At 38.1% G+C, this 25,326-nt stretch overlaps 1 protein-coding gene and 1 non-coding gene across 4 annotated transcripts in view; both read right to left on the reverse strand.

Annotated features, from left to right (window-relative positions):
* LOC144637269 (kinetochore-associated protein 1-like) overlaps positions 1-25,326 on the reverse strand; it is an 81,159-nt gene that overhangs the window by 54,832 nt on the left and 1,001 nt on the right. For 2 of the 3 annotated variants that reach the window (XM_078496394.1, XM_078496395.1), the window contains exons 2-29: positions 23,782-23,902; positions 23,259-23,319; positions 22,722-22,776; positions 22,150-22,231; positions 21,616-21,696; positions 20,955-20,989; positions 20,222-20,332; positions 19,287-19,377; positions 17,587-17,651; positions 16,998-17,116; positions 14,270-14,318; positions 13,745-13,843; positions 13,014-13,060; positions 11,511-11,579; positions 11,309-11,384; positions 10,948-11,085; positions 10,200-10,289; positions 9,715-9,786; positions 6,060-6,121; positions 5,823-5,931; positions 5,025-5,168; positions 4,071-4,127; positions 3,426-3,542; positions 2,877-2,933; positions 2,275-2,385; positions 1,737-1,880; positions 1,030-1,128; positions 235-335 (exon numbers count right to left, since the gene is read on the reverse strand). In XM_078496394.1, coding sequence (XP_078352520.1) covers positions 235-335; positions 1,030-1,128; positions 1,737-1,880; positions 2,275-2,385; positions 2,877-2,933; positions 3,426-3,542; positions 4,071-4,127; positions 5,025-5,168; positions 5,823-5,931; positions 6,060-6,121; positions 9,715-9,786; positions 10,200-10,289; positions 10,948-11,085; positions 11,309-11,384; positions 11,511-11,579; positions 13,014-13,060; positions 13,745-13,843; positions 14,270-14,318; positions 16,998-17,116; positions 17,587-17,651; positions 19,287-19,377; positions 20,222-20,332; positions 20,955-20,989; positions 21,616-21,696; positions 22,150-22,231; positions 22,722-22,776; positions 23,259-23,319; positions 23,782-23,902 — 2,462 coding nt within the window. The remainder of the gene's footprint in view (positions 1-234; positions 336-1,029; positions 1,129-1,736; positions 1,881-2,274; positions 2,386-2,876; positions 2,934-3,425; positions 3,543-4,070; positions 4,128-5,024; positions 5,169-5,822; positions 5,932-6,059; positions 6,122-9,714; positions 9,787-10,199; positions 10,290-10,947; positions 11,086-11,308; positions 11,385-11,510; positions 11,580-13,013; positions 13,061-13,744; positions 13,844-14,269; positions 14,319-16,997; positions 17,117-17,586; positions 17,652-19,286; positions 19,378-20,221; positions 20,333-20,954; positions 20,990-21,615; positions 21,697-22,149; positions 22,232-22,721; positions 22,777-23,258; positions 23,320-23,781; positions 23,903-25,326) is intronic. The other variant, XM_078496396.1, reaches the window with a different exon arrangement.
* Trnac-aca (transfer RNA cysteine (anticodon ACA)) lies at positions 18,249-18,322 on the reverse strand. The gene has a single exon. It is a non-coding gene; the product is annotated as a tRNA-Cys (tRNA).

The following is a 25,326-nucleotide window of genomic DNA, read 5'->3' on the forward strand; positions in this document are numbered from 1 at the left end:
CTTTTTACAACAAAACGTGTTAGCAAAAGCTTTTGAATGAAACTACAATAAGCAGAGGAAGAAAATGTTAATAAAAGAAAACCTTTGCCTATTTGACAAATATCTGTAAAAATCCTAAATGACAATATTGAGAGCATTGCTATTGAATACGGTCCCTGTTGAAATCATCATCATCATCATCATCACCATCATCATATCATTAATATATATAACAGTCATGTCATGGGTACCTACTTTGGATAGGCTGCCATGAACTCAGTAACCAGTTTCTCAACACTATCACTCCAAGGAATCATGGCATGGCGCATTACCTCTAAAGTAGCTTTGCAACGAATCTGGATAGAAAAGAGAGTTAATGAGCACAAAAAAAAACTAAAAGGAAAAAGTGTTGAGTTGTAAATCAGAAAAAATTTGAACTGACTTACATCAACATACGCATTGCCCCCCCCCCCCCCACCCTACCTTTTGAGAACCCCTTTCCAAAGATAGTAGTCCATGTACGGTAACTTATTGAGCTTTTAAAGGCCATCCATCCACCAAATTTATGGTAACTTTTTGGCGAACTGATAAACATGAGGTCAGATAAGCCATATACATGGACAGACCCTGAGTTAGATACCAGTTTGCAACTTCCCATCATTGGTTCATGTTTGTAAGAGGTGCAGACTGGCAGAGATGTAGCTAAGAAAACACTAAGCCGGCTCATCAGCAAGCCCAGCTGGCTTTTCTGGCCTTGGCAGCTCTAAAAGTTTACACCTAACTCTTTGTTTTCATGTGAAATTGCAGCCGGATTTAAGTTCTATTCAGCCAGTTAAATTAGCCGGCAGCTGGCCCTTAGCGACATTCCTGGACTGGCCGAATGGTTAGTGTGCCTGATTCCGGATTGAGTGCTCTGGGTTCAGGCCATGTGTGGATACTACATTGTGTTCTTGGGTAAATTCAAGTTTGTACATTCCAAAATTTGAGTGTTTCTCAGAGGTTGATCTAAGTAAATCATTCACTCTAGGTACAGAAAACGTTTCATCTAACCTCTTTCTCTTTGATGCAAGAAATGACTGCAATAACTCTGGCTTCCCATAACGAGTTAGACAACGCTGAATAGAAGCCAGCACTCCTGTTAAACAAGTCCTAAGAAACAGAGCACAATGAGAGAACTAAAGCTCACCAAGTTATCACAAAAAAAATGATTCTCAAGTAACAAACTAAAGAAACAATCATGTAACAACATAAGATCCAAATTGGCATTGTACTTGAAATTTGAAATCTGACTTTCAATAAATCTTTTGTTTCTGACGGGCGACCAATATTGATGAATAAAATTTATGCAATTGCTTCAATTGCCTGCAATTGATTGCCTTTGTAAAGTAGCCTGGAAAACATCAGAGCTTCGACAAGATTCTCCCCACCCCCCACTCAAGAGAAAAAAACTGTGTTATCCCAGTGATGCTCTGCTAACTGACCTATGAAGCCACATATTGGGAGTAATATCATATTGTAAGTTCAGCAGGTCCCATGAAACAAATAGGGTCATAAGTAATGTACATGAATAAAATGATATATGAAGCACACAATGAAACGAACAGCATGTAATCTAAATAGATGAATCTCACAGTTTGCTACTGCTTGCAAGCCCACCCCGTGTTCTACAAATGCCTGTCCTCAAAATAACTTTTCTATTCAGTCCCTATATTTTTCCTATAATTTTTATTATTAAAGAAAACTCCCATTTTCTTTACCTCTATGTACTGCAAAAGCATGGTGTCCCTATCAAGGCTGTGATGGGCCATATAAGGAGCTATGTACTTTGCAATGGCATTTGGTATGAGTTCAGCAGCCACCACACGGTCCAGCAGGCGAAACACAATGGTAGCAGTGGTTTCCTAGAACCAGGGAATGAAAGTAAAAAACATGTGGCAGATCAGAAAGTGCCTACAAGTAAAAATGGGTTGGGTAGCAGATCTCGGAAGGTCTCCCATGATTATGAATTGCTTGCTACTATTTGAGAGAACAATAGAACAAACAACAAGAACAATGCCCCTAGCCCCCAAACAATAGCAACTGCTACACTAGAAGACCAGTAGGAATTTTCACACCAATGTGAAAAAATTCAACTTACAGCAACTACAGTTACCAGGAACAAAAATTGTCACAGAAATTCATAATTCACTATAACTGACTTAGTAGAACTCAGCTGTTTCTATGTCCGCGTCTTTTCTCCCCTTTTTTTCCCCTTTTCCATTATAATTTGAAACAACAAGGAAACTGTTACAACACCTGAGAGAATTCAGCAAGTGTTATTTTACAGCAATATTTGTTGTGCAGGTCAACAAGATCGGTCAGCTGCTGCACCATGTTCATCAGGCTAGCTAATTCATCGTCAACATTCTGAAAGATAGATGGACATACAAAATGAATGTCAACACTGGGTAGCAAGACTATCGAGAGTCTTCAGTTTGTTCAAAATTGTTGAGATTCTTAGCATAATTTGAGATTAAACCCATATTTAAGTGATTATAATGATTATTAATTTCTACAGTTCCCTTTCCAGGCCAACTAGAAGGAAAGGGAGGTGAAAGAAGTGGAAGGAGGGGGATGGAGAAGATTAATTTTTTACTTGTTACTCAATGTTTTAAGTTCATGAACAATTTGTATTGTCTGAAATTGTTGCCATTGAATGTGACAAATAACGTACACTGGTAAGTACTTTGCAAGGAAAAATAAAAAATTATGACATTTTAAAGTTTTGAGTAATTTAATTGCTAAAAAATAAAGGAATTTGTTAATGCACTATGTGTGTATTGTAAATGCCACACTAGAGACTGAGAAATTGCCACTGTCAAAGTCTAAACGATAATCTTCTCAATTAATAACCATACCAAGCTGTTTCTTCCATTATTTAAAAGAGTTCTTGCTGTTGCAGGAAGACCGCAGACCTAAAACATAAAATATAGATAGTAAAAACCTGTTGTTAGCCGTTGCAAAGCAGTTTGTACAGAGAAGGAACTTCAGAGTCAGTATCTGAAAGGATTCCAAGCACCCAAAGAACCTAAAACGACTTTGGGACAACTACTGTTGGTAAGCTCAATGTATCAGGTTTTGAGGCTTCTTTGCAGCTGCAGCTAACCAACAGAAGCAAAAAGCAAATTGTTAAATGGATTTCACATAAATGATACCAGTTATAAAAAGTCTTATGGAAATGCAAGCTGTTATGTTTTCGAGGGAGAAATGCAACAACAACAACAACACACAAGATGGCCAAACTCAAAGCTGTATTCTAGCACGTGTACAAGGTCGCAGGCTCACATCCTGGCAATACATAATATAGTATGACGTAATGAACCATAACACAAGCCACTGCACATCAATTCTGATAATGATCATGTATTTATAACATGAGACAAAACGCTAATATTTAGGTTAAGTACTTGGTCAACAAACTGTGCTGGTGTGGCAAGTCCTCTTCCTGAAGCACTCCCTGATACAGTCTTTGATGCTGACAGAAGAACACTAGCAAGTTGCAGAGCGTTTTGTGGCCAACCCTCCTAAAACAAAATGACATGGGTTTAGATAAAAATGGTTTTATAGTGTTGATAGACAAACAAAGTCCTAATTACAAGTTGAAGGTAACCTAGGTTGGTGAACCCAACGAATAATGTTATACTAATGGTAATAGGAGAGAATTAGGTGTGCAAGATTTCATATGAGTGATCTGTGGGGTAGCCTGCTTAGCTGGGGGTTTTGTTGGGGTTTAAGGCACCCACAAGCAAGCGGCGAAGCGGCAACAACAAGTGACGGAGCCGCAAGGGGCTTGGGGAGGAAGAGGGCAGGCGGTTTTTCAACTCCTCTTCCCCAAGCCTCTCGCAGCTTTGCCACTTGCTTGAGCGCACTTCACTTTAAACTCCAACAAAGCCTACGCAGGCTATCAATTACATACATAAGTGTACACTGTGCAGTGACACTGTCCAGTTACAAGCAAGCTGCATAAACCGAAAGAAAAAAAATCAGGCCTGAGGGTGACCAATCAGATTGTACGATTTTGTTATAGTTTGAGTAAGGTGTCAATTCCTGACCTTTTCTGAAAGCTCCATATTTCTTGCTCTTTGTTCCAGCCAACTGGCCAACATCCTCTGAATACACAAAAATACAACATAGGTGAGAAAGCAAAATTAATGCATTATGTAGTGATGCCCTACAGTCACCCCTGCCTTACAGACACTTCACTATTACAGACAGGAGTCAAAGTCCAGGTTAAGAAAAATTACTGAAAACAACTTCCCACATTACAGACTTCTCTAATACGGTCACCAAATTTGGTCCCAAACGTGTTTGTAAGAGTGGAAGTTGACTGTGATGGTCCATCATTTTTTAGCAAAGGTTTTTAAAGCCTCTTTACCTTCACTGTAAGTACAATTACTTTCTTTCATCAAAACCATGTATGTATGACTAAGGTTGACAATGCATTCAGGAAAAGTTTTGTTAATGGCACAAGGTTCCAAATTTGTTCGCCACTAAAAACTTAACAAGGTTTATCTATATTTTAAGAGTATCTTGTCTGCTTTGCAGGACTGCCTAAAATGGCATAATTTTAATTATCGACAGATAACTGACATAAAGTTAATTAGAAAAAAGGGAGCTTTGTGTCTCATTAAAAAAGAGTTATGATAAATAAATTGAGCTTAAGTCCACGTCTGTAGATTGTTCACTTAACCATTGATAGGACTTAATGAAAAACTTGACTTAGTTCTCTGCCGAGTTCAACTCAGTGCTCTGTTGAGTTCCATCAATTTCTCCACCAAATTTGGCTCTCTAGTGCAGAGTTCCATACAGGCACTAGTTTATACCTACATTCACCTCTGTCTGCAATGAGAGATGGTTTGTGGGATTGGATATAAATGTTTTTTTTTTACTTCTCTCAAACATCCAAAACCTCAAGACATCAATGAGTCAGCACTTAGACTTCACTTGGTGAAATTTGCCTCTAATGGCAATAGGAAGGCTTTTTTAACTCACAAAGTTAAACTTACCAGACCTTGCGGCAGGACCTTACTGACAAATGGCACAAGGTCATCTTGTAACCAGGGAATAATGGTGGATGAAGGTAAGCCTTGAGATATTGAACCAAGTAGGGACTCCAGTTTTTCTATGCTGAACTGGGCTATAAATTGACTCTATGATACAAAGGTGTATTATATATAAAACATTGGGATTTAAACTGTTTAATGATTTAAGAACAAGTATATTGGTAAATCTTTGTATACTGACAAGAAGCTACTCTCAGCAGTAAGCTGGAAAACTGTCACATTTGAGACTTATGCCTAGCTATATGATCTAGCTCTTAGTAGTCTCCTAAAGCTTAGTGTTAGAGGGTCTGCTCAGTGTGCAGAACGACGTGGGTACAACCCCTTTTGGGAGAGCTCAGAGTAAATCATGCAAAAGCATGTCACAATTACAAGTACGAAGTACAATGGTGGACACCATTACTTATTTGTTTGAATCTGTCAACAGTGGTACAAAAGTCACTCAGAAGTAGATTTATAATTTCACACAAATGCCATATAAACATGTTGAGTTGAGCCAGAACTTGTGTACAGTAACATGTAGAGTTCGATTAGCTGGGAAAACTAATTGAAATGGTACAAAGCTATAATTCCCCTTCCATGATGCTCCACCTGCAGTTAATTCCAGTTCACCTGTAGTACTTTTGTTTTGCAAGACAATCTATTCATGATAGTACATTACTGTAGTCTTTACTGGCTTGGAGCCATATCCCAACCAAAACTTTTCTTGATTTAACGAATTTCTGAAAGCAGGGTATAATTTACCTGGTGTCTTCTCCAGATTATCACAGCACTTGTCACTTTACTGGACAGCAGACATTTTGTAAGCTCAACAAGGAGATCAGCTGAGACAAAATACTGCCATTGAGTACCACTGCAAAGTAATGAAAAAAAGATAATTATGTTTTGGTTAAAAAGTACAACAAGTGTGAAGTGACAGTTAATTAAGCCCCACAACAATATGAAAGTATGACAAACATTGCGTCACAAGGAGTGTCACACCTAAAGCTTTCAATTCCAAATGCCATCTCAAATGTTGCTAGTCTATCCAGTGCTTCCAGGACCTGCAGAAAATAAAATGTACAATCTCTTACATACCTACCCTTCCACAGCAAATATTTGTAATTTGACTTAGTTAAGCTATTATTGTTAGCCAAGAAGTATCTCAAAAATAAGAGTAGTCTTGTACGCCCATATAGATCCTAAATACCGAAGATTTCCGAAGATTTCCGAAGATTCCCGAAGATTTCCCGAAGATTCCCGAAGATTTCCGAAGAAGATCCGAAGATGTTTCGACTTAGTATCGATAAACTTTGAGCATTGGAACATGGCAAACTCTGCAAGCTGATTGGTCAAAATGATATCACAGATGTGTGGATCAAAGTTCAACTGTTCACTTCTACGGGTGTTGAGGGTTGTTTAGAGCCTAAAGCCTCGCTTTTATGCTACGATGACGTCATAGGTTGTTTAGACTCTAAAACCTCGCTTTCATGTTACGAGGACGTCACAATGCCGAATTGATGGATGACCGGAAGTAGAAAAACCGGAAAAGGAAAAACGGAAATAGAGTATTTATTTTGAAAAATGTTATAGATGAAGTGAGAAACCATAGCAACCGAGTGATGACATAGCAACGGAAATTGTAAATTAAAAATTCAAAATCTGTTGTTGCGTGACAATACGGGGTGGGAGGGGATCCTCCTCTTGTACGCAAAAAGAAGGAACAAAGTGAAGAACCGGAAATAGAATGTTCAAAGTATTTATTTTCGAAAAACCTGTTTACATTGTGTGCCTCGGGTCCTATTGACCGGAAATTTTAACATAGTGTGAGGGATCACGATGGAGCAAAGCGTGTTTTAGTTACCGTTGTTTGCAGGCGACGCATGTTTTTTCACCTGACGCAATCAAAGTAGTGACGTGTCAAAGAGGGGGTGATCCCCTTAATCTGACGTCATCAAAGAAGTGGCGTGCTGGGGGTGTCCCCCTTCGCCTGACACTATCTCAATGGTAGAGCGCTGCGAATGACGTGCCTGGCTATCGCTCTTCCTTTTATAACATAAGAAAGTGGGTAAGGGGAGGAGGGGGGGGTATCCCCCTTTTTGTCCAAACCGAGGGAGGGTTGGAATCGAATCGAGAGTATAAAAATTGAGGGTCTTCACTCACAATTTTCAATCAGTGCTTGGATGGGTTAATGGTTTGTTTTTGTAAGGCAGTAAAGTTATTTACACTTGATGTTTTTGTCCAGCTTTATTCTTACAAGACAACAACTTTGTTTACACTGGAATTTTTTGTCCAATGGATTGATCCCCAGATCACCTCTCTTTTTCAATTTGCTCCGAGGTACTGGCATCTCTGCCAATGAAATTCAATACCAGTCTTTGCCAATAGGGCGAATCTTCAACATTTGATATTTCACAAAACATAATCACATAATAATATTAATGAAATTGTTTATATAGCGCTTTATACGAAAGCTTCACAATTAAAGAAAAAAATTGTCACATGACCGGCGGGAATGGGCCTCGTCTCCACTTGCACATTCTCAGGCCCTTGGGCCCGTGTTCGATTCTGCTCTTTTTCTGTTTGCTTTTTACCGCGGAGTCTTTCAAATGATTGATCCGTTCCTTGTTTTTTGCGTAATATTGTTTCAATCGTTCGTTGATCCGTTCCCTGTTGTTTTCACGGTATTTTCTTCGGTAACTGCTGACGCGCTCAGCATTATTTGTACGCCATTGTTTGTGCTGGGCCAGGATTCGCTCCTTGTTCTCTGCATAATATCTTTTCTGATATGCACTCTTTCTCACGGCCTTCTTGTCACTCTCCGGTGATTTGTTGGAGCAATCCATCTTGCGTGACATGTCACTCTCCGGTGATTTGTTGGAGCAATCCATCTTGTGTGACATCTTACAAATAATAAGTTTAACCATACGATCACACCTTCTTATAAGAGTCGCATGGCTAAATCATTGTATCACACTGCGGCTTCAACTTCTTCTTCTCTTTCGTCTTCTTCTTCTTCGTCATCATCAGGCTCATCGCGGAGTAATTTCTTTGTCATGACTCTGTTTAACAGGAATTTCCGTTTCTCCACCGCTGACTCGGCCGCTTCGTCAAAACCCATGTCGTCTTCGTTAATGAAGCGGCGAAGAGTTTTCATGACTTCACGGTGTAGTGCATCACGTTTGATACGGTGAGTCCATTTTAAATGCTCTAAGTTGATTCTCCGTAGCCTTCTTCTGCTAAGGGGTAATAGGGCATTGAAAGCGGCAGTCCCTGCATAGTCTTTGGTTTTACCCTTATCGAGAAACCGTTTGACTTCCGTTTGAGAGCCTGCACGCACTCCATTGAATTTCAAATCCGGCGCGTTCGTCCACGAACGCAGCACTCTGATTGGTCAAAAATGACAGGCTCAATTAATGTGAGTAAAACCAGAGTCCATATCAAAGCCAAATCAACTACGGCCGGCGTCCGTGAATAGGTACGCGAGTTCGTTCAGCAGCGTTCATGAAGAATTTTGGAAACTTTCGCTTGATTCTAACGATTCTTGATTCTCCTTAAATTAAACCAAGAACAGGAAGATGCAGTAAATTGTCTTCTAGAAGGACGAGATGTTTTTGCGGATATGCAAACCGGTTACGGCAATTGCTTCATATTTCAACTCTTTGCAGTGGCAATGGCGGAGAAGAAAGTTTACGAGCGACTCTCAGACACTATCGTTTTAGTAATATGCCCACTTTCCAGCATAATTGAAGACCAGGTGAAGGAGGGACAATCGATGGGTTAAACTGTGTTGCTTTGCGAGATTTAACCGGCGTTACGAGTGTCAGTTCGCAGTTGATTTTGCATTGGCTGAGAAGTCCGCGACAGTCGGACGAAACGCGCAGGAGAATAAAGCAGCTTTACAAATGCCGTTCGCAGAGTGATGCTCACTAGTTAAGTTCGATTTTCTAATTTTTTTGAGGACACGAATCGCACACACGGCTGGACAAACTAGACAATTTTGCGAATTGTTTTTCAATTTGTTCGTACATCTGTCATCATTTGTCCGCGGCTCCCATCGCGATTTGACGCTTCAAATAAATTTTCCGTTTACATGCGAACCTATTTACCAGTTCCACATTTTACCAAAAATGTACACTTGCAGATACAGGAACATTCACTCTCTTTGTTTACAACTTTTTTCGAAATAAACGCGTGAGCGTTCGATCGATCTATGAAGAGCCATCGATCGATATATTGACACCGGAAGCGTAGCGAGTTGTCAACAAGTTGTCACATTTCGAGGGGCCGGATTTGAAATTCAATGGCTTGCGTGCAGGCTCTCCCTCTGGGGGCTCGCTTCGCCCACGCACTCGCGCCTTCGGCACTCGTGGGATCGCGCCTTCGGCGCTCGAGGAGTTCAATAATAATATGTTCACGTTTCCCCCGAATAGAGAGCCTGCTCGCAGGCTAGCTGTTAAGTGTGACAAGGAATTGAACTCAACTGTAGTTTGGAGATGTTGTTGGAAAATTTTGGATGAAACTTCGACACAACATATGTGCATATCGGTCCAACAAGTTGCATTTGTTTGCCTACAAAGGTCCAACAACACTGAAAGATTTTGGATTAAAGTTCAGCAGTTGGGGCAGTTTGACTAGGCTTTAGTATGATCTTCACCTCAGTCAGCAGACATGATGGTGTTCCACATGGACCTTCCTTCTGTACCTGTACACCATTATTAGTAGAAATCTAGGAAAGGAAGATACATGTAAGCAATGTAAAGAAGTTAATCAATAACGTCAATGACAACAAACCAACCAACCAACTAACAAACAAAACCCAAGAACTAATGAACAGACCAACAAACGAACAAACAAAAGGGGCAGACAAGATAGGTTGTTTTTTTATTAAAAAGGGAAGAGGACCCTGGAGTTAAGGTAGCCCTTAATTGCTCCAACAAGATGAGGATGTCATTAAAGTTTATGAAGCCAAATTGTGAAATGGACCTATTCCAACTTGGCTTGGGTTTCAGTTGTGACCTCACATCCCTTTTTACCAAGAAACAATGATGTTTCTATTCCAACCAATAATACAACCTTGATCATCCTTAAAGCGCCTTAAAATAATTATCCAAGGACAGCTGGTTTGGTGTATTGACTTACCCTTTTTCTAGCATAGCTTAGCAAATCAAATGTTTCCTCAAGAGAAGGGAGTGCAGCTTGCAGGCAACATCTGCAGACATATTCATCATCCTAAAATGAACACACTATGCTTATGACCTGTGGTGTGTCATATAAAGGTACATTTCAAACCTATTCCAGATAATTCTCCAGTCATGGTACATAAGTGAAAAGTAGAGAATGTGCTTCATCCACATGTTAGGCTAACATGGGCGAACTTGCAAAGGTGATGTGCAGTGGCATGCAGACTCATATGATGATTTATAGAAGCACAAAACTACATGTATACTGACAGTGTAACATACTTTCCCATGGATAGATGTAAGAAATAAGATGTAAGAAATGCATTCAAAATAATGGCAACTCCAAAGAACATCTTGTTAACTTAAAAGATACCGGTAAGTATAAGCAAGTAGATAACAGGAAAGTGGTCAAATATTTTGATTCTATTTTGCAGCCTTATGCTCCACTTACAGGAGCAAAGAGGATAAGTGTGAGTGTACTCCGGGACCATTAATAACATCAGTGCAATAAATAAGATGTAAAGTTCATTATGTCCTGAGTATGGGACAAAGCAAAAACATGAGACTAGGCTGACAGGACAAGTATTACAGTGTAAGAGACCATCTACTAGTAAGAGATTGTAACTGACAACTCCAACCATTTCCTTATGAATCGAAAATCACTTGGCTGTCTCGTTTATTTGAAATATAACTACTTTAACTGTTACCTTTATTTGGGCAAGGCAATCCTTTAATTTGGCGAGAGAAAATCCTTCCAAGGCATCATTTTCTTGCCCATGATTGTTCTCATAACTCCATGGTGACACTTTATCTAGCAGCCAGTTAGCCTTGACTTTGTACACAAGCTAAGGAACAAAAAGAGTAACTGTTATTAATTTATAATTTAAATCTTTACATAATTAACATGATGAAGATGACCCGAACTAATGCTTGCTGCATTTAGTGCTGTTTAGAAATAAAGTACAGTTACTTGAAAATGCAAAAAATCTTTTACATAAAGCAAACAAAACCTGTTGTATAAATAATTATGTACATTTACTCAATGTCTTACAGCACTCAATTTCTTACCTCAATATCTAGATTAAACTGCCGTGCAAACCTTTCAGCCTCATCAAACTTCTGTTTGTGAAGCAACCTGGACAACCTATATGGAAACATACATGCTTTGTTAAGAATTATTTCAGGTTGCAACACAGTCCTACAAACAGAACCAACCCCCTTTTTGGTCTGTTTAACAAAAAAAATGAGTACGTCAGATGGTGCATGTTACCTGTTCTCAGGAAGAGCTTCTGTTAGAGACCTGATTCTCAGGCAAGAGATCTGCCCTGCATCACTTGCCCTGAAGTAGACATTGTCATAAATCAGTTACTGTCAAATAATAGCTAACATTAATGAATATTTTACTCTTCTTTCTTGAGGCTTCTTCATATTTCCAAAACAAGGGTTTTCCTTTTGGAGCACTCTCATGTGGTTAATAGAGGTTTTTTTTGTTTGGTTATGGATGACTAACTCACATTACTTTCAGATTAGCCATGAAGCCAGTCAAGTGTATTGTACGTTCTGGCTCTGGCTGGCTGCCCTGGCTCTACTACTACATCCAAGTGACAAATGTTTCACAAACAAAAACAAACTCCACATGTCACTGAATATTTTCCAAGTTTAAAAGAAACAATTTGCTTCCCTACTGTGTTTTCTGACAATTTGCTCTCAAAAATAAGTGTCCACTGACTGTTTAACCCTTGGAAGAACAAAGAGAGGTGAATGGGAATGGGATTAACTCTATGATGGAAGACACTGAAACTTTCAGTGCTGCTTATTCCACCCATGTAGAAATTTTGCAATGTCAACTGGTAAGTGTATATGATTTTTGACTTTGCCATGGCAACACCATAATTACAAGCAGGTTTGTCCAAAAATCATCATTTTTGACATTTCTTTATATTCCATTTTGTTACAAAATTGAACAATTCGTTTCATTTTACAAGCCATTAATTTCTGGTTTGATTTTGTACCAACTTCTGTTATTTTCCGACTCTCTTAGAAAATAGTGAAATCCAAGATGGTGTATCCAAGATGGCGGCTCTAATGACATTCATATGACGTCATAGCCAACAAAAAGAAAGAAGATTAGAATTTGTGTTTCTTATGTCATCTTGTAGAGTAAGCTAAGGGCTTTTTACTCAGTGCAAAATAATTTTGCTGCACATCAACAGAACGAGAACCTTAAAGGGGTTCCATTCTATTACCCCCCTTGTACCACAGTCGGAGTATGAATTCTGCATGTACATCGCAGGGTTAAAGTGTCTTTTGTGTGTATACATGTAAGAGAGGTATCTATCTTAAAGAGAGTTAGGTTACAGTGGAATGACTAAAGTGAGGCAGGGACAAACTCTGGTTGACCATTTTAGAGTGGTGTCTTCTAAGGATGAAATAGGGATGTCTAACAGTTAGATTTGGACTCCCTATCCAAAGAGCAGGGGTATGAGCCTGGCCAAACTCCTCTTGTTATCCTATTTATATTCAGTGTCTCACTTCTCCCAGGTGCATGACTGAGCAGCAATGACTTGTTAGAAAAACTTGGCAGAGCTAGTAGTATTATTCTTTAGAAGCTAGCTGCCATTTCCTCCACCTGGCAGTCATGAGGAATCATTTACCTTTTGATTTTCATTCAATGACCTTGTACGTCATGAAACAAACTTACAAACAGTACAGTGATGTTCAACGAGCCAACGAAATGCCAGTTCGAATGACAACAGCTTCGAAACAAGCTTACCTGGCGTTTAGATTGTTATTGACACCCTCAATAAAGTAGATTGACTCCTGTAAACAAACAACATGCACCATTCAGGTCCTCAAACTCTTCACAAGCAACATTTTAGAAAAAATATATGTCATAATTGTACATCTACGTAGATACACGTACATGCAGGCGCTGCAAGCATGTCAACAAAAGAAGACTGCTTGCAAAAACAAATATTACCGGTATTGAGCCTTTTGCTAACACACAGACTCTGAAGTTCAAAACCCAACTAATGAAATCTAGCGCTTTTCTCTGATGTCGTTCATAATTGTGGCAATAACCAATGAATCTTGAAAAACTGAAAATAAATTAGATCGAATTTCTACCAGTCACAATGGACAGACATGACCTTTTGCTCAGAAGATTGCCGGCAGCAGTCCCCAGTAATATGAATTAGAACAGTATTCTTCAGTGTAGCCAAAGTAACAATTAAATGTATATAGCAGAACTTGCAGAACCCCAAAATATTAAGCCCCAGTGTAAACAAAAGCCCTCCGTTATTCATTACAAAGCGATTCCACCCTATTACTTTTAACAATCAAGTTGACAAAAAGCATTACTGCAAGGCCAAGCAGCTTACATGTATATGTCATGTCTCCAGCCCTTTCTTTCAAGTACAAAGAGGATGTGTTTGTCCCCTTCTCCAATACCTGAATGAAACTATAAAGTATTCAAAAAACAAATGAATGTGTACAAAAACAAACCTGATTTGATGGAGACTCAGCTAAGATGGAGCAACCACCAATCTGAAGAGAATACATCTGCTTCATGGTTGGAAATGCGTAAACTTGAAGATACCGCATCTGCAAAATGCAAACACCTGGTTACAATGTGATGAAAATTAAGCCTTGTGCATGTGAATTTCTCATGGTAACACCTTCTTTATACATTTTCATGTGGCTACAGTGCACTAGCACAGTGTTTCTAACCAAACTAGACAATTATTTGTAGTTTTCCTTCATGTCTAATTGGCATTTAACTTTTCAAAGCCATGTTTACTGAGTAGAGCCCCTTCCAATAGTGCAATTTTAACTGACTTGTTTTCCAAGGAAAGTAACCTTTTGGAACAAGGTAAAGTATCAAACACATACTCAACAAGTGCTCTCTGGCAGAAGTTTTAATGATTTGTATATAAAAATACACTTTGGCCCTTAACAAAACCATTTCTCAACGATGAGCATAACACTTACAGGACTTCTAATGCTGTACCCAGTAAAGCTCAGCCCTACCTGATTATTAGCTGTTGTGAGAACAACAAGCTTGTAATTATCATCAGTTCTGAAAACATGGAAAAACATCGGTGAATTTTTTTATAACTTTATTTATCAACACAAGGAGATTAGACATACAGGAATGTCACTAAGGGCCAGCTGCCGGCTAATTTCACCGGCTGAAATTTCACATGAAAACAGAGACTTAGGTAAACTTTTAGAGCTGCCAAGGCCAGAATAGTTATCTGGGCTTGTTGATGAGACGGCTGAGTGTTTTCTTAGCTACATCCCTGGACATACTAAAACTAAAACAATAAATTACTTGTACTACCAAAAAAGGTTAAGGTGGCTTAATACAGTTTTGAGAGGGCAAATCAGTCCAACCTTTAACTCTATTGTACAATCTCCAAAAAGGTTTTGTCTTTCTCTTATCACTGTTTGTTACATCCTAAAACCATCTAATGCGATATTTGAAAAATAAAAATGCTAATACACAGCTTAAATGAAAGGCCGAGTGCTTAAGAGGGGACTGGCACTAGTAGTTAAAACGGCGTTTTTCTCAAAATCTACCCGTATGACCCTACCTCAAAATTTCAGAAATAAGAAATTGGTTTTGATTTATCATTCATGCCAAATAATATAAAAATCTGTAAGACAGATTTTTTGCAAAATAGGAAAATGTGACATTTTGCCAATTTTTAAAATAGCTCAAAATCTGTCTTACAGATTTTTTCAAAATTTTGGCTGTGGACGTGGTTCATCCCTTAAATTTAATTGTGAAAGTTTCATATTAGGTTGTACGCTAGGTTTTCAAGGAAATCTGGATCAAAATCTGGCTTTTACGACCTCCGAAGCGAATCAAATTGCGCGTGCGAGCGCGCGCTAATATGACGCCATGCGTCGCGAGCCATAATGAAAAACAGAATTAGCACTTCTCTGACGGTTGTTTATCCACCTTTTTTGTCGTATTGTTTTTCGTCCCAGGTTTCAAGACCTATCTGAAAGTATTTTGAAGTTTTCTTTTGTACAAAAATTTGGTAAAGCGCGGTAAAACAGATGGAACTCTTTTTTGTTTCTGTTTAGAGTTGCTAGCGCCATTTTAAGCCGCGCGAGCAATAATGACGTCAAGCAGAAAATCGTAGCGCGCGCCATTGAGCCACGAAAAAACTGTATTCAGCCACCTTAAGTTCTGTAGATGGCTTTTGTTAGATCTTCACATCAGTCACTGCCAACAACACTAACACAACTGCTAACAGTGGTCACCAAAGTCCTGCCAGATGCTCATTGGCATATTGGCACTACATTTACTTCACTTAGTCAAAACACTAAAAGGTGGGGGGGGGGGGGAGAAAAATTTGGAAAAATAATCAATACACGGTTTAAATTCCTTCCATTTATCCTTGCTCTGAGGCAAATGCTCTCTTTTGTTGGTTATATTTAGTACTTTGCTTTAGGCTTATCAATAAAACCACCCCATTTGGCCAACCCTGGATTCATAATACTTGTACTTCAAATAACAAAATAATTTTCTGTGCATCGTCATAGCTACCATACAACTTTCTACTTAAGGATCATTATGCAAACATGGTACATGTGTAATACATGTACAGTGTAATTAAAGTTTGTCTTGTGATGGGTTCTGTCACTTCACCCTTGAACTTCAGTAAAGATTGCACTTTACAGTTATTTTTCAAACTCATGTTGTCTCTTGTAGATTGAACATAAGGTAAGCTTACACTTATCGTATTTTCTCGATAAAACACCCCCGGCATTTATTTCAAACTTAGCCTGCTGGACCCGGCATATTTGACTTCTGCAGTTTATTTGAGGTTGATGTTCACCAAGCAACAGCTTTCATTCATTATTTTTGAAATACAGTCCGACTTCTATTAAGCAGCCACCCTCGGGACTTTGAAAAGTGGCCGCTTAATAGAGGTTGGCCGCTTAATAGAGGTACAATATAAATTGGATAGGAATGGCAGTAAACATGATTTTTTTGACTCTATATAGCAAAATGCTTTTAAAAAGTGAACATATATAAAGATAAATCCAAAATTCATTGTAACAAATCACCAAGTGCATTTCCAGCCCATGCATAGTTCTAGCTCTAACACAGAGGGCACGTAGTTGAAATGTACAGTATTTCTTCGGGTTGATAATGTACAGAAAAATATGCAAAACATTGTTGACAAGTTTCTTAGGCCTTTTGCATCAACAGTTAGTATGTGAAAAAATTTAGCTCAAGATATTTCACGGACGATATAATCATCTGTCACCATTTCGCTTGGAAAGATAACTTGCTGTCCGCTTAATGGAGTTAAAAAACCATATAAATAATACACTTGCGACAGCAAAAAGGTGGCCGCGGCCGCTTAATAGAGGTGGCCGTTGAATAGAGGTATCAAATACAGCAGTTTAGTGACAAATAAATCGGGACTTTGGTAAGTGGCCGCTTAATGGAGGGTGGCTGCTTAATAGGTGGCCGCTTAATAGAGGTCGGACTGTACATGTACAGGGTTGTATCTGGCTAAAATACATCTACCTACAACTTATTACACTTCAAATACCGGTAAATACATGTACCTGACAGGCCTATTTTCAATGCCACCTTCAAAAGCCAAAATTAGCGTTTAATCGAGAAAGTATGGTACATACATGTAAGCTTTAAATTTTTCTGCAGCCCATGACACTGGTATAAACATTCAAGTGATCTATACAAACTTTATGAGATGACTAGTGTACATACTTGGACATTCCAGGAGTTTGGATATTACTTGAACTCAACAGCAGAAAGTCATCCACAGCAAGGTGTGGCCAAAATGCAATCATTGTTAAAGATGCAACATCCCACAAACTCAACATGTTCTTCAAGCAAAATCATAATTATCATAATAATAAATACCATAGTCTAAATGTTTCATGTATACCGATATACAAGAATGTTGCTGACAAGAAACAGCTTCTGAAAAGTGAGTTAAAAAAATAATGGTCTCTAAAAAGCAAGTCCTTTTCTGCTTAAGGTGCCCAGCTAAATTGGTTACTCTGACTGAATTTTGGCTAAGTACTATTTCCAGTCTGAAGATTCTGGTTTTCTTAAAGTTAAACTAAATGGTCTTTTTCAGATGTTCCAAACATAATTATTTTGAAAGACTCTTGAAAACTCAAAGATGTTTTAACAAAACACCAACAAATTTTAGCAACTCATTAGCAACAATGATTTCGTAAAAAAATATTTTCACATGTGATTTCAAGCATCTTTTACAGAATACAGAATGATATATTTATTAGTTCTCAGCATCACAGTTTTCATTAAAATGACAAAACATCATCCTAACCTTGTCATCTAGGATAACAAGAAAATGTCCATCACTTGACATTTTTGCTTTAACAACAACAGATCCTAAGAGAAGGAACAAAAAAGGAAATTTAATACCATCTATCCAGAAGTTATTACAGTTGAACCTTTCTACAGTGTGCAATGGCCACCCAGGGGTGAAATTATACATGGCAGGTGGTTTAAAGGAGGTAGAGCTGTTGTAGAAAGTTTTAAATCAAAGTGATGGATCAACCGGTTAGCTGGACTGTTGTGTGGGAGGTCTCGGGTTCGACAACAGGGAAGGGAAGGGTGGGGACCAAAAATCCACTGTAGAGAACTGGGTGTGATGGAGGGGTAGCCATTAGTATCATCATCATCATCATCACTTTGTTTACCCTCGGATTTGAAGAGTAGCTTATATAGCTAATATCTCCGAGCATTTCACAGTAAGCACAGTACAACGGGCAAAGACCAGACCACAACACCGGGAACTCCATGCCCTACTCTTTACAATAAGTGTGTGGGTTCTTTTACGTCCCCTGCTGACCATAACACTGAAGATGCAGGAGACGGGGCCTACGGTTTATCGTCCTTATCCGAGAAGACTAGAATATCTAACCATTTGCAGATGTAATTGCAAAGGCACCATATTCTCCTCAGTTATTTTAAGACCCTGAGTGTTGGTCCGGTCTGGGACTCGAACCCAAGACCTCCCGCACTGTAGTCCGTCGCTCTACCAACTGAGCTAACCGGTCGGCGGTTTGTAGAGGGTTGACAGTTTTTTTAAGTTTAACAATAATCCTTATCATCTTCGTGACCAGCTCTTGGCACAAATGATCACAGTAACAATGCTACTTTTCAGGCAGTATCCGTTTAGGGAATGGATTATGAAATGTGGCATGGATTATGAAACAATGATGTTGGACACCAGAGAATTGTATAAGAATATTTAATTATGAAACATCTTGTTTCTTTTGTTTATTAGGCAGCATAGTTTCGTTAGTTCCTTTCTTTGTAATATCATTTTGTAAATTTTGGCATATCACATTTTGTCGCATGTAACATCTTGGAAGAAACGAGTTCTTTTTCTCACTTTTGAACTCTTCAAGGACAAAAGGGCATGCAGTCGTAGTTTTAAGTTAGTTTGTTGGTCATGATTAAAGTTTCTATTTCAAATTAATTGAGTGTGCCAAATTGGACAACATGTGAAAAAAATGTGTTTCTGGTAAGGAAGGGTACATGAAGAATTAAATAGTTCGCAACTATCCATTTCTGTTGCCTTCCTTTGGCATTTTAAGTATTGGTTAATCACAAATAGCACAACCTTTAGAATTTAAAGTTCCTGGGAAATTATATGAATTTAACATTTTTCTTGGTCCCAAAGAAGTGCTTACTGATAATTATAAGTCTGGAGTCCAGACTGTTAAGCTTCACCTTATCATTTTTAAGGAACAAAGGTGTACCAACAAAGGCAGTGTTCCAGATAAGAGATGGGTCTTAGGGGTCTCAAAAACCTGACAAAGTCAGCTACCTGACCCAACAATTTTAAAACAAATTACTAACGATTTAGCAGGAGGCTCAGCAAGAATTTGACACCATGCCTTAAAAACATAATTATCTGGAACCCTGTACAGGGACATAGTGGTCCACAGGTTGATGTCAGATTTTAAGGAAAAATAGATACCCTGGCCTGTAACCAAGAGAGAGCAGATCACATACCTCCTAAGATGTATGAGCTGATTGAGTCAGTGAGAATTATTCCACCCTGCTCTTGCTTGGTCCACACAGCAATCGCTGCATCACCTTCACCCTACAACCACATGCAGAACTTGTAATATTCAGCCATTTACTATTATCACTGATAGCAGCTTCAGTGATCCCAAACACAATAGCAAAATAAAGAACTCTGAGTCACAACAGGCAATAGCGAAGTCATTGGAAGATGCCTGTTAGCTTAAGTCATGACCATCTCATCATATATACACAGAACATGCAGGGTTTTTGATAGTTTTCTAAAATTTTGGAGTTTTTCCTGGAAGTAAGTAGTAAGTAAGTACCAGTAAGTAGCAGGGCAGTACCATTTTTTTTCCGCCCATGAGGTCATTCTGGATGCTGAAGTGACTGCACTAGCCTGTAACGGCATTTGGGAGCATGTTCCCTCAGAACCATTTTTTGAAATGAAACTCTCAGAAATGCTGTTTCTAATGTCCATGAGACCAGCAAAACAGTGTTCCAGGCAAGCTTGGAGTTCACTTAAATTCTCAAAAAACATTTTATAAACATGGACACTTGGGGGGGGGGGGGAGCGAGGGCAACAAAATCAGTTTCAATTTTTTATAATTGAGCATGAATGAAAACCTCATAAATTATGAAAACCCTGAACATGCCAAGGCAAGTTCTATATTAAGACTCTAGAAGGTTCTGGGCACATCGAAGAGACCAAATGGCAATACATGGAAAAGAATGGGTTCCAGTCTCTAACTGTTTAAGTTGGGACAATTGAGCTGGGAGATTGTTGGACAGATTGAATCGTTTTTTTTTTCCATCAATTTCCATGATTGCAGTGTATATTATAAGAATTATTGTGCTTCAATAATTACCCCCTGGTTAAGCAAAAATTTTTGTGTTTTTTTAAATATAATTATTGTACTTACATGGGTGATGAGTACAGGAGCATCCCAGAGCAGTCCAAGGGTAATGCCCGATATCTTCTCCTGGTGAACAACTCCAAGATTTATGGTTTGGGCGTGGATCAACCCTCTTAGCTGCAGATATAGGGAAAATTCCAAAATTTAAAATCATTTTTAGTTATTAGCTATAAATCATGTAGCCTTGTTCATTTAGTAGCTTTGAAAGTGGATTAATTACCTTATGTTAATTTTATTAGTAGTGCATTTTGAAATACATTTCAGCAAGAAAATTAACAATAAAAGAGTACATGCAACTTGACGTTTCAATGACTTTATGTCATCATTATCAAACGTGAAATGTGAAAAATATTAATTCTCCAACGGGAAGCTTGGAAATTAAAATCAAGATAAGATAGGAAATTAACCCGTCAGCTGAAACATGGACTCCGGCTATAGAAGGGTATAAAATACAGATTAGGGTATACAACATGGGCTAAGGACTGCACACTGGGTATAAAATATGGACTAAGGTATAAAATGCGGACTGAGTGTAAAAATAATGAGAACCGAGGCTCTAAGCATATCGTGATTATTTTACCTTGGCAAAATAGGGGTTTTGGCCTAATGATCAAAACTGGCATGCTAATCCTTACAGCAGGGGAAAGTTGATACATAAACAAACTCTTTTTACTTAAACTGAAAGAAGCCACTGGCTTGGAGTAAAGCACAACCTACATTTAAAGTGAACAATACTCACTTCAGTAACAAGTTCAAACTTTCCTTCAACAATGGCTGTTAAATAAGTAGAACAAACATTGTCATGGTCAAAGGAAAATTTAACATACAATATAACTATACTATTAAAACAAAATTATAACAAGAAAACTGCAGCTCAGTACCAGTTGGCTCAGATATTCCATTGTGATTGTCTCTTTACTATTTGAGAGATTCTCACCAAGGAGTAAGGTCTATTAGGGCTCCCTTTCAGAAGGCACATCACCTCAGTCACCAGGAAAACTAACCAAACACTCCCCCCTCCCCCGATATCCACGTAAGTTGTACATGTTATTTACAATGTAGACTGATGTCTGACTGAACACATCTCCTAAGATCAACATAACTAAAAAGAAAAAGTCTGTCCAGTCCAGTTCAGTTATCAGATTACACAAGTACTGTAAGTCAGTGAGAATTGTCCTTACATATGTAATGTACACATGAGGCGTATCCTTAATTACTTTCAATCTTACAGTACATCAATGTCAGAAGCATAATTTGCTGCATAGTAAAAGTTAACATAACTACCAAAAGCATTCACATTTTTGTCTTAAACAAACTCGAACATGGACTCCAGCTATCTTTCTAAGTTCCTTGCCCCCGGGTGGGGGAGAGAGTTGAGAGTTGAAGCACAACACACCTACCATCATTCAACTTTTTCAAGTAAAGGTTAGAAAACTCAGTGACAATACCAAAAGCAGACAAAATGACTAAGCTGCAATCTCCTAGTAAGATAGACATAAAAAGACCAGAACAACAGCATTAAAAAATGCATTTTATTTATTACTTTTATAGTTGAAGGTGATTACTGGTAGTGTCAAATAAAAGTTTCATCTAGTTTAAACAGAATGATACCTGTTGACATAGGGAGGGGGTACTTGCTATAGTGGACTATATGGGGAGGCTCTGCCTGAAAGGGACCGTACCTTTTTGGGCTGAAGGTATGTAAAAGGGGAGGGATTACATGAATTTAGTGACCCACCAAACAGTTAATTAATCTATTAAATATTTGAGGGGTTAGTCAAGTGAAAAAAATCGAAGAGAGAAGTAGTATCCATTCTCTAGGGTATATAATTTTCTATTATAACATAGCTAACAGAGCTGCGCAATCAAATTCAGTACACGTAAGCGCGCTCATTCTGTCATATAATTGATCACAACCTATCCTGTTTGTATACCTTCGCATGTTGGAGTGGCAAACGTCATGGAAAGAAAGGTACTGTCGTGAGTGCTGTTTGAATTTGCATTGGATTCAAGCTCCTAGGAAAAAGAAAAAGAAAACATTTTTCAAACTTAAGAAACAAAAATAATCAATTTCTTGCAATAAAGAACATTTTTTTACACTCTATTTCTTGATGTATACACCTTAACATACAAGCTTCATTACATTGGTGTCTAAGGTCAATATTTCATTTTGCTGCATAATATATTAAAGAATACACTTAGGAGGAAAAATACAGGCTTACAAAACTCCTAGTGACTAAGAAAACTGTTGCAAACTACACCAACTACACGGCATGTAAAAATAGATTGCAATAAAGAACATAATAAAGCCATAAATTTCTGACATTGAAGGGTTTATTCAGTAACTCAGTATACTTACAACCTGTCTGTCAGGTTTCGTTGAGAAAAAACAGAACTTAGTACAACTACCAAGAGTATGCATGCACGTACGGGAACCATTTTAAAATTAAGTGGATCACTGCACTTGTAGTCTCTCTTATTTCTTTGGAATCAACAATCCTCTCACCTGGGAAAACAGAATCCGTCTTGAAGCTGAATGAACAAAGTGAAAGGTTCCTGACCTGCATAACATAAAAATTAATAATAAAGTGTATTTTGTATTGATTTCTCACATGAGATAGTTAATTGTAGGTCACACAAGTCTGCACTTGAGCCACAGCTTAACCCAGTTTATTATTATAATTTGGAGTGGATTACCAGAATTTCTCTCGCTGAGAAAAATCATATCGTTACACTGTAGAAGATAATTATGTTATCTTGCGCATACATGTTACTCAGTGATGTTGCCATGTTTCAATGCTGGAGGAGCCAAAGTTTATCGATATTAAGTCGAAACATCTACGGATCTTGCTCGACAATTTTTGGTAATCTTCAGAAATAATATTTTTTGGAAAGGCCGGGTTTATGGTATAACAAGGAAGCATGTATTTCAACATCCAAAACTATCATCAATGATTGTAAAAAAGATGACATGAACTGAAATAAAGTTAAACATGACTATGAGGATTATAAAAAAAATGCTATAACTTTAACTCATCTCTACCTTTCTCCAATGGCAAGAAATAAAGAATCTTCACTCCACCCTACAGAATCAATCTCGCACTCTGAAAAGAAATGATTTTATCTGATTATTAATCATTATGTAAAACATTCTTGTTTTAAGGAAATATATTATTTACAACCAGAAAGGCTGTATGCTTCAATTATACACTGTAAGTAACTAAAGATATATTTATTTTTAGTCTTGATATTTATAATAAACCTATCATTTGTTTACGATCATAATAATTTTCTCACTTTTATGTTGCCTTGGGAAGCTCTGCAGAGGAAAGAGCCGGGACTTATACAGGGGATGTGAGGCAGGTGGGAGAGCTTGCATTATAAGTCAAGTACTATGTAACTAAAGCTTAAATGAAAAAGAGGTTTGCAGCTTATTTAGAGGAGTGGGAGATTTTTTAAAACATAAACAAATTAAAATGGACATTTGAGCTTTATCTTGGCAGGGCAGATCTAACTAATTTTGTCTTCTATTGTCATATGGGATATCATGCAACTGTGTTTCTCACCAAAGTTTAACGTGGCATGTACATCACTGCAACTTGCATTGAACATAATCACTTGTGAAGAAGCAACAAGGCAAAACCCATCTGGACAGGATGCTGCACAGAAATGTGGACAACTCTGTTCCTAGTAAATGAATATTAAATACTATTATTAGCAGGGCTTAGTTGTCCAGTGGAAATGAAATGCATTTACCTCTTTGATTATCAGTGCATAAACTAAAAGTACACATGGACTAGGGGCTATAGATTTTGACCAGGTGTAAATAATTCTCACTGTTCGGTGAGTGCACAAAATTTAATTTACATTTGTACTTTTTTTTACTTCAGGGAAGTAAGTTTTTTTATAGGGGTAATTTTTAAACTCTGCTGTTTAAGACGATCACGGCCAACTGGGTGATGTTCTGTTGGCCAACAGGAAATTGCTTTGCTCATGCTCCTTAAATCTTTGCACATCAAATTGTCCTCATGACTTGCTTTGAGCAGCTTTGCCACTTATTGTCTTCTGTTTGCCTCTCCCGTGTTGTTTTATTCTCCACTGAGAGATCAGCATGACAAGTACCAGGGGGAGAGGTGACGGTGGAGGTTTCCGGCCCCACATTTACTTGCTAATTGCCTGAAAAAATGCACCCTGACAGAGGGAGGTAGGGCTTATTTCAAATCACAAATCAGTTAGTGCACATAAAAATAAGCTTATGTGTAGAATCCACTGAGCAATGAAAATTTTTGTTTGATATTAAGATCTCCACATAAAAGATTTCTGCGCAGCCCAATACTGCATATTGTTCACACACATGCAGCAGAGCAATAAAACAAAGCTCACAAAAATTCAGGGGCGGACACAGGATTTTTCAAAGGAAGGTGGTCATGAGCGAATATTTTGATTGCTATTTTATTTCAGGGCTGGGGAAGGGGTCGCCGAATTTAGCAAATATTTTTATTTCATTTTAGTTAAATCATCCACAATTTTCACACCTTTCTCAGTGTCGTTGTCCTTTTTTCTATGTTTATGTACTTATTTAAGGGATATACACACAGGGGTGCAAAACCCATTGTACAGTTCCCACAAGGGAGCATTTTCAATTTGCCCCAGATTAATAATGGGGAGCATTTTGTGGGGTGGAAATTCTGCTCCTGAGGATGAATACCATAAAATCATTGGTACACATGGAGGAGCTTTGCTCTAGCAGCATGCACCTTTGAGCAAAACCCTTAAGTGTATTGGCCTTTATACAGGAGAACCCCAGTTACTCAAACTCTGAAGGGAAACGAAAAACAGTTCGAGTTAGTGTGGTTTCGGGGTCGGTTGAATATTCAATTTGCCAAGTTTATAATTGATAGTTTATCGATTTTTCAGCACTTCATTACACAGTACAGTGCAAATTAAACTTATCTCATCAGAAACTCTCACATGATCACACATTTTTATGATAAGAGTGGAAAATGACTGTCAGATACATGATCTTTTTTTGCTCTAATTTAAATGAAAAATTATTGCTGTAGTGTTTAAAATAATAATAATAATAATAATAATAATAATAATAATAATAA

The sequence above is a fragment of the Oculina patagonica genome, chromosome 13 (genome assembly GCF_052425735.1).
Source record: "Oculina patagonica isolate OP01 chromosome 13, crgOcupat, whole genome shotgun sequence".
Classification (NCBI taxonomy): domain Eukaryota; kingdom Metazoa; phylum Cnidaria; class Anthozoa; order Scleractinia; family Oculinidae; genus Oculina; species Oculina patagonica.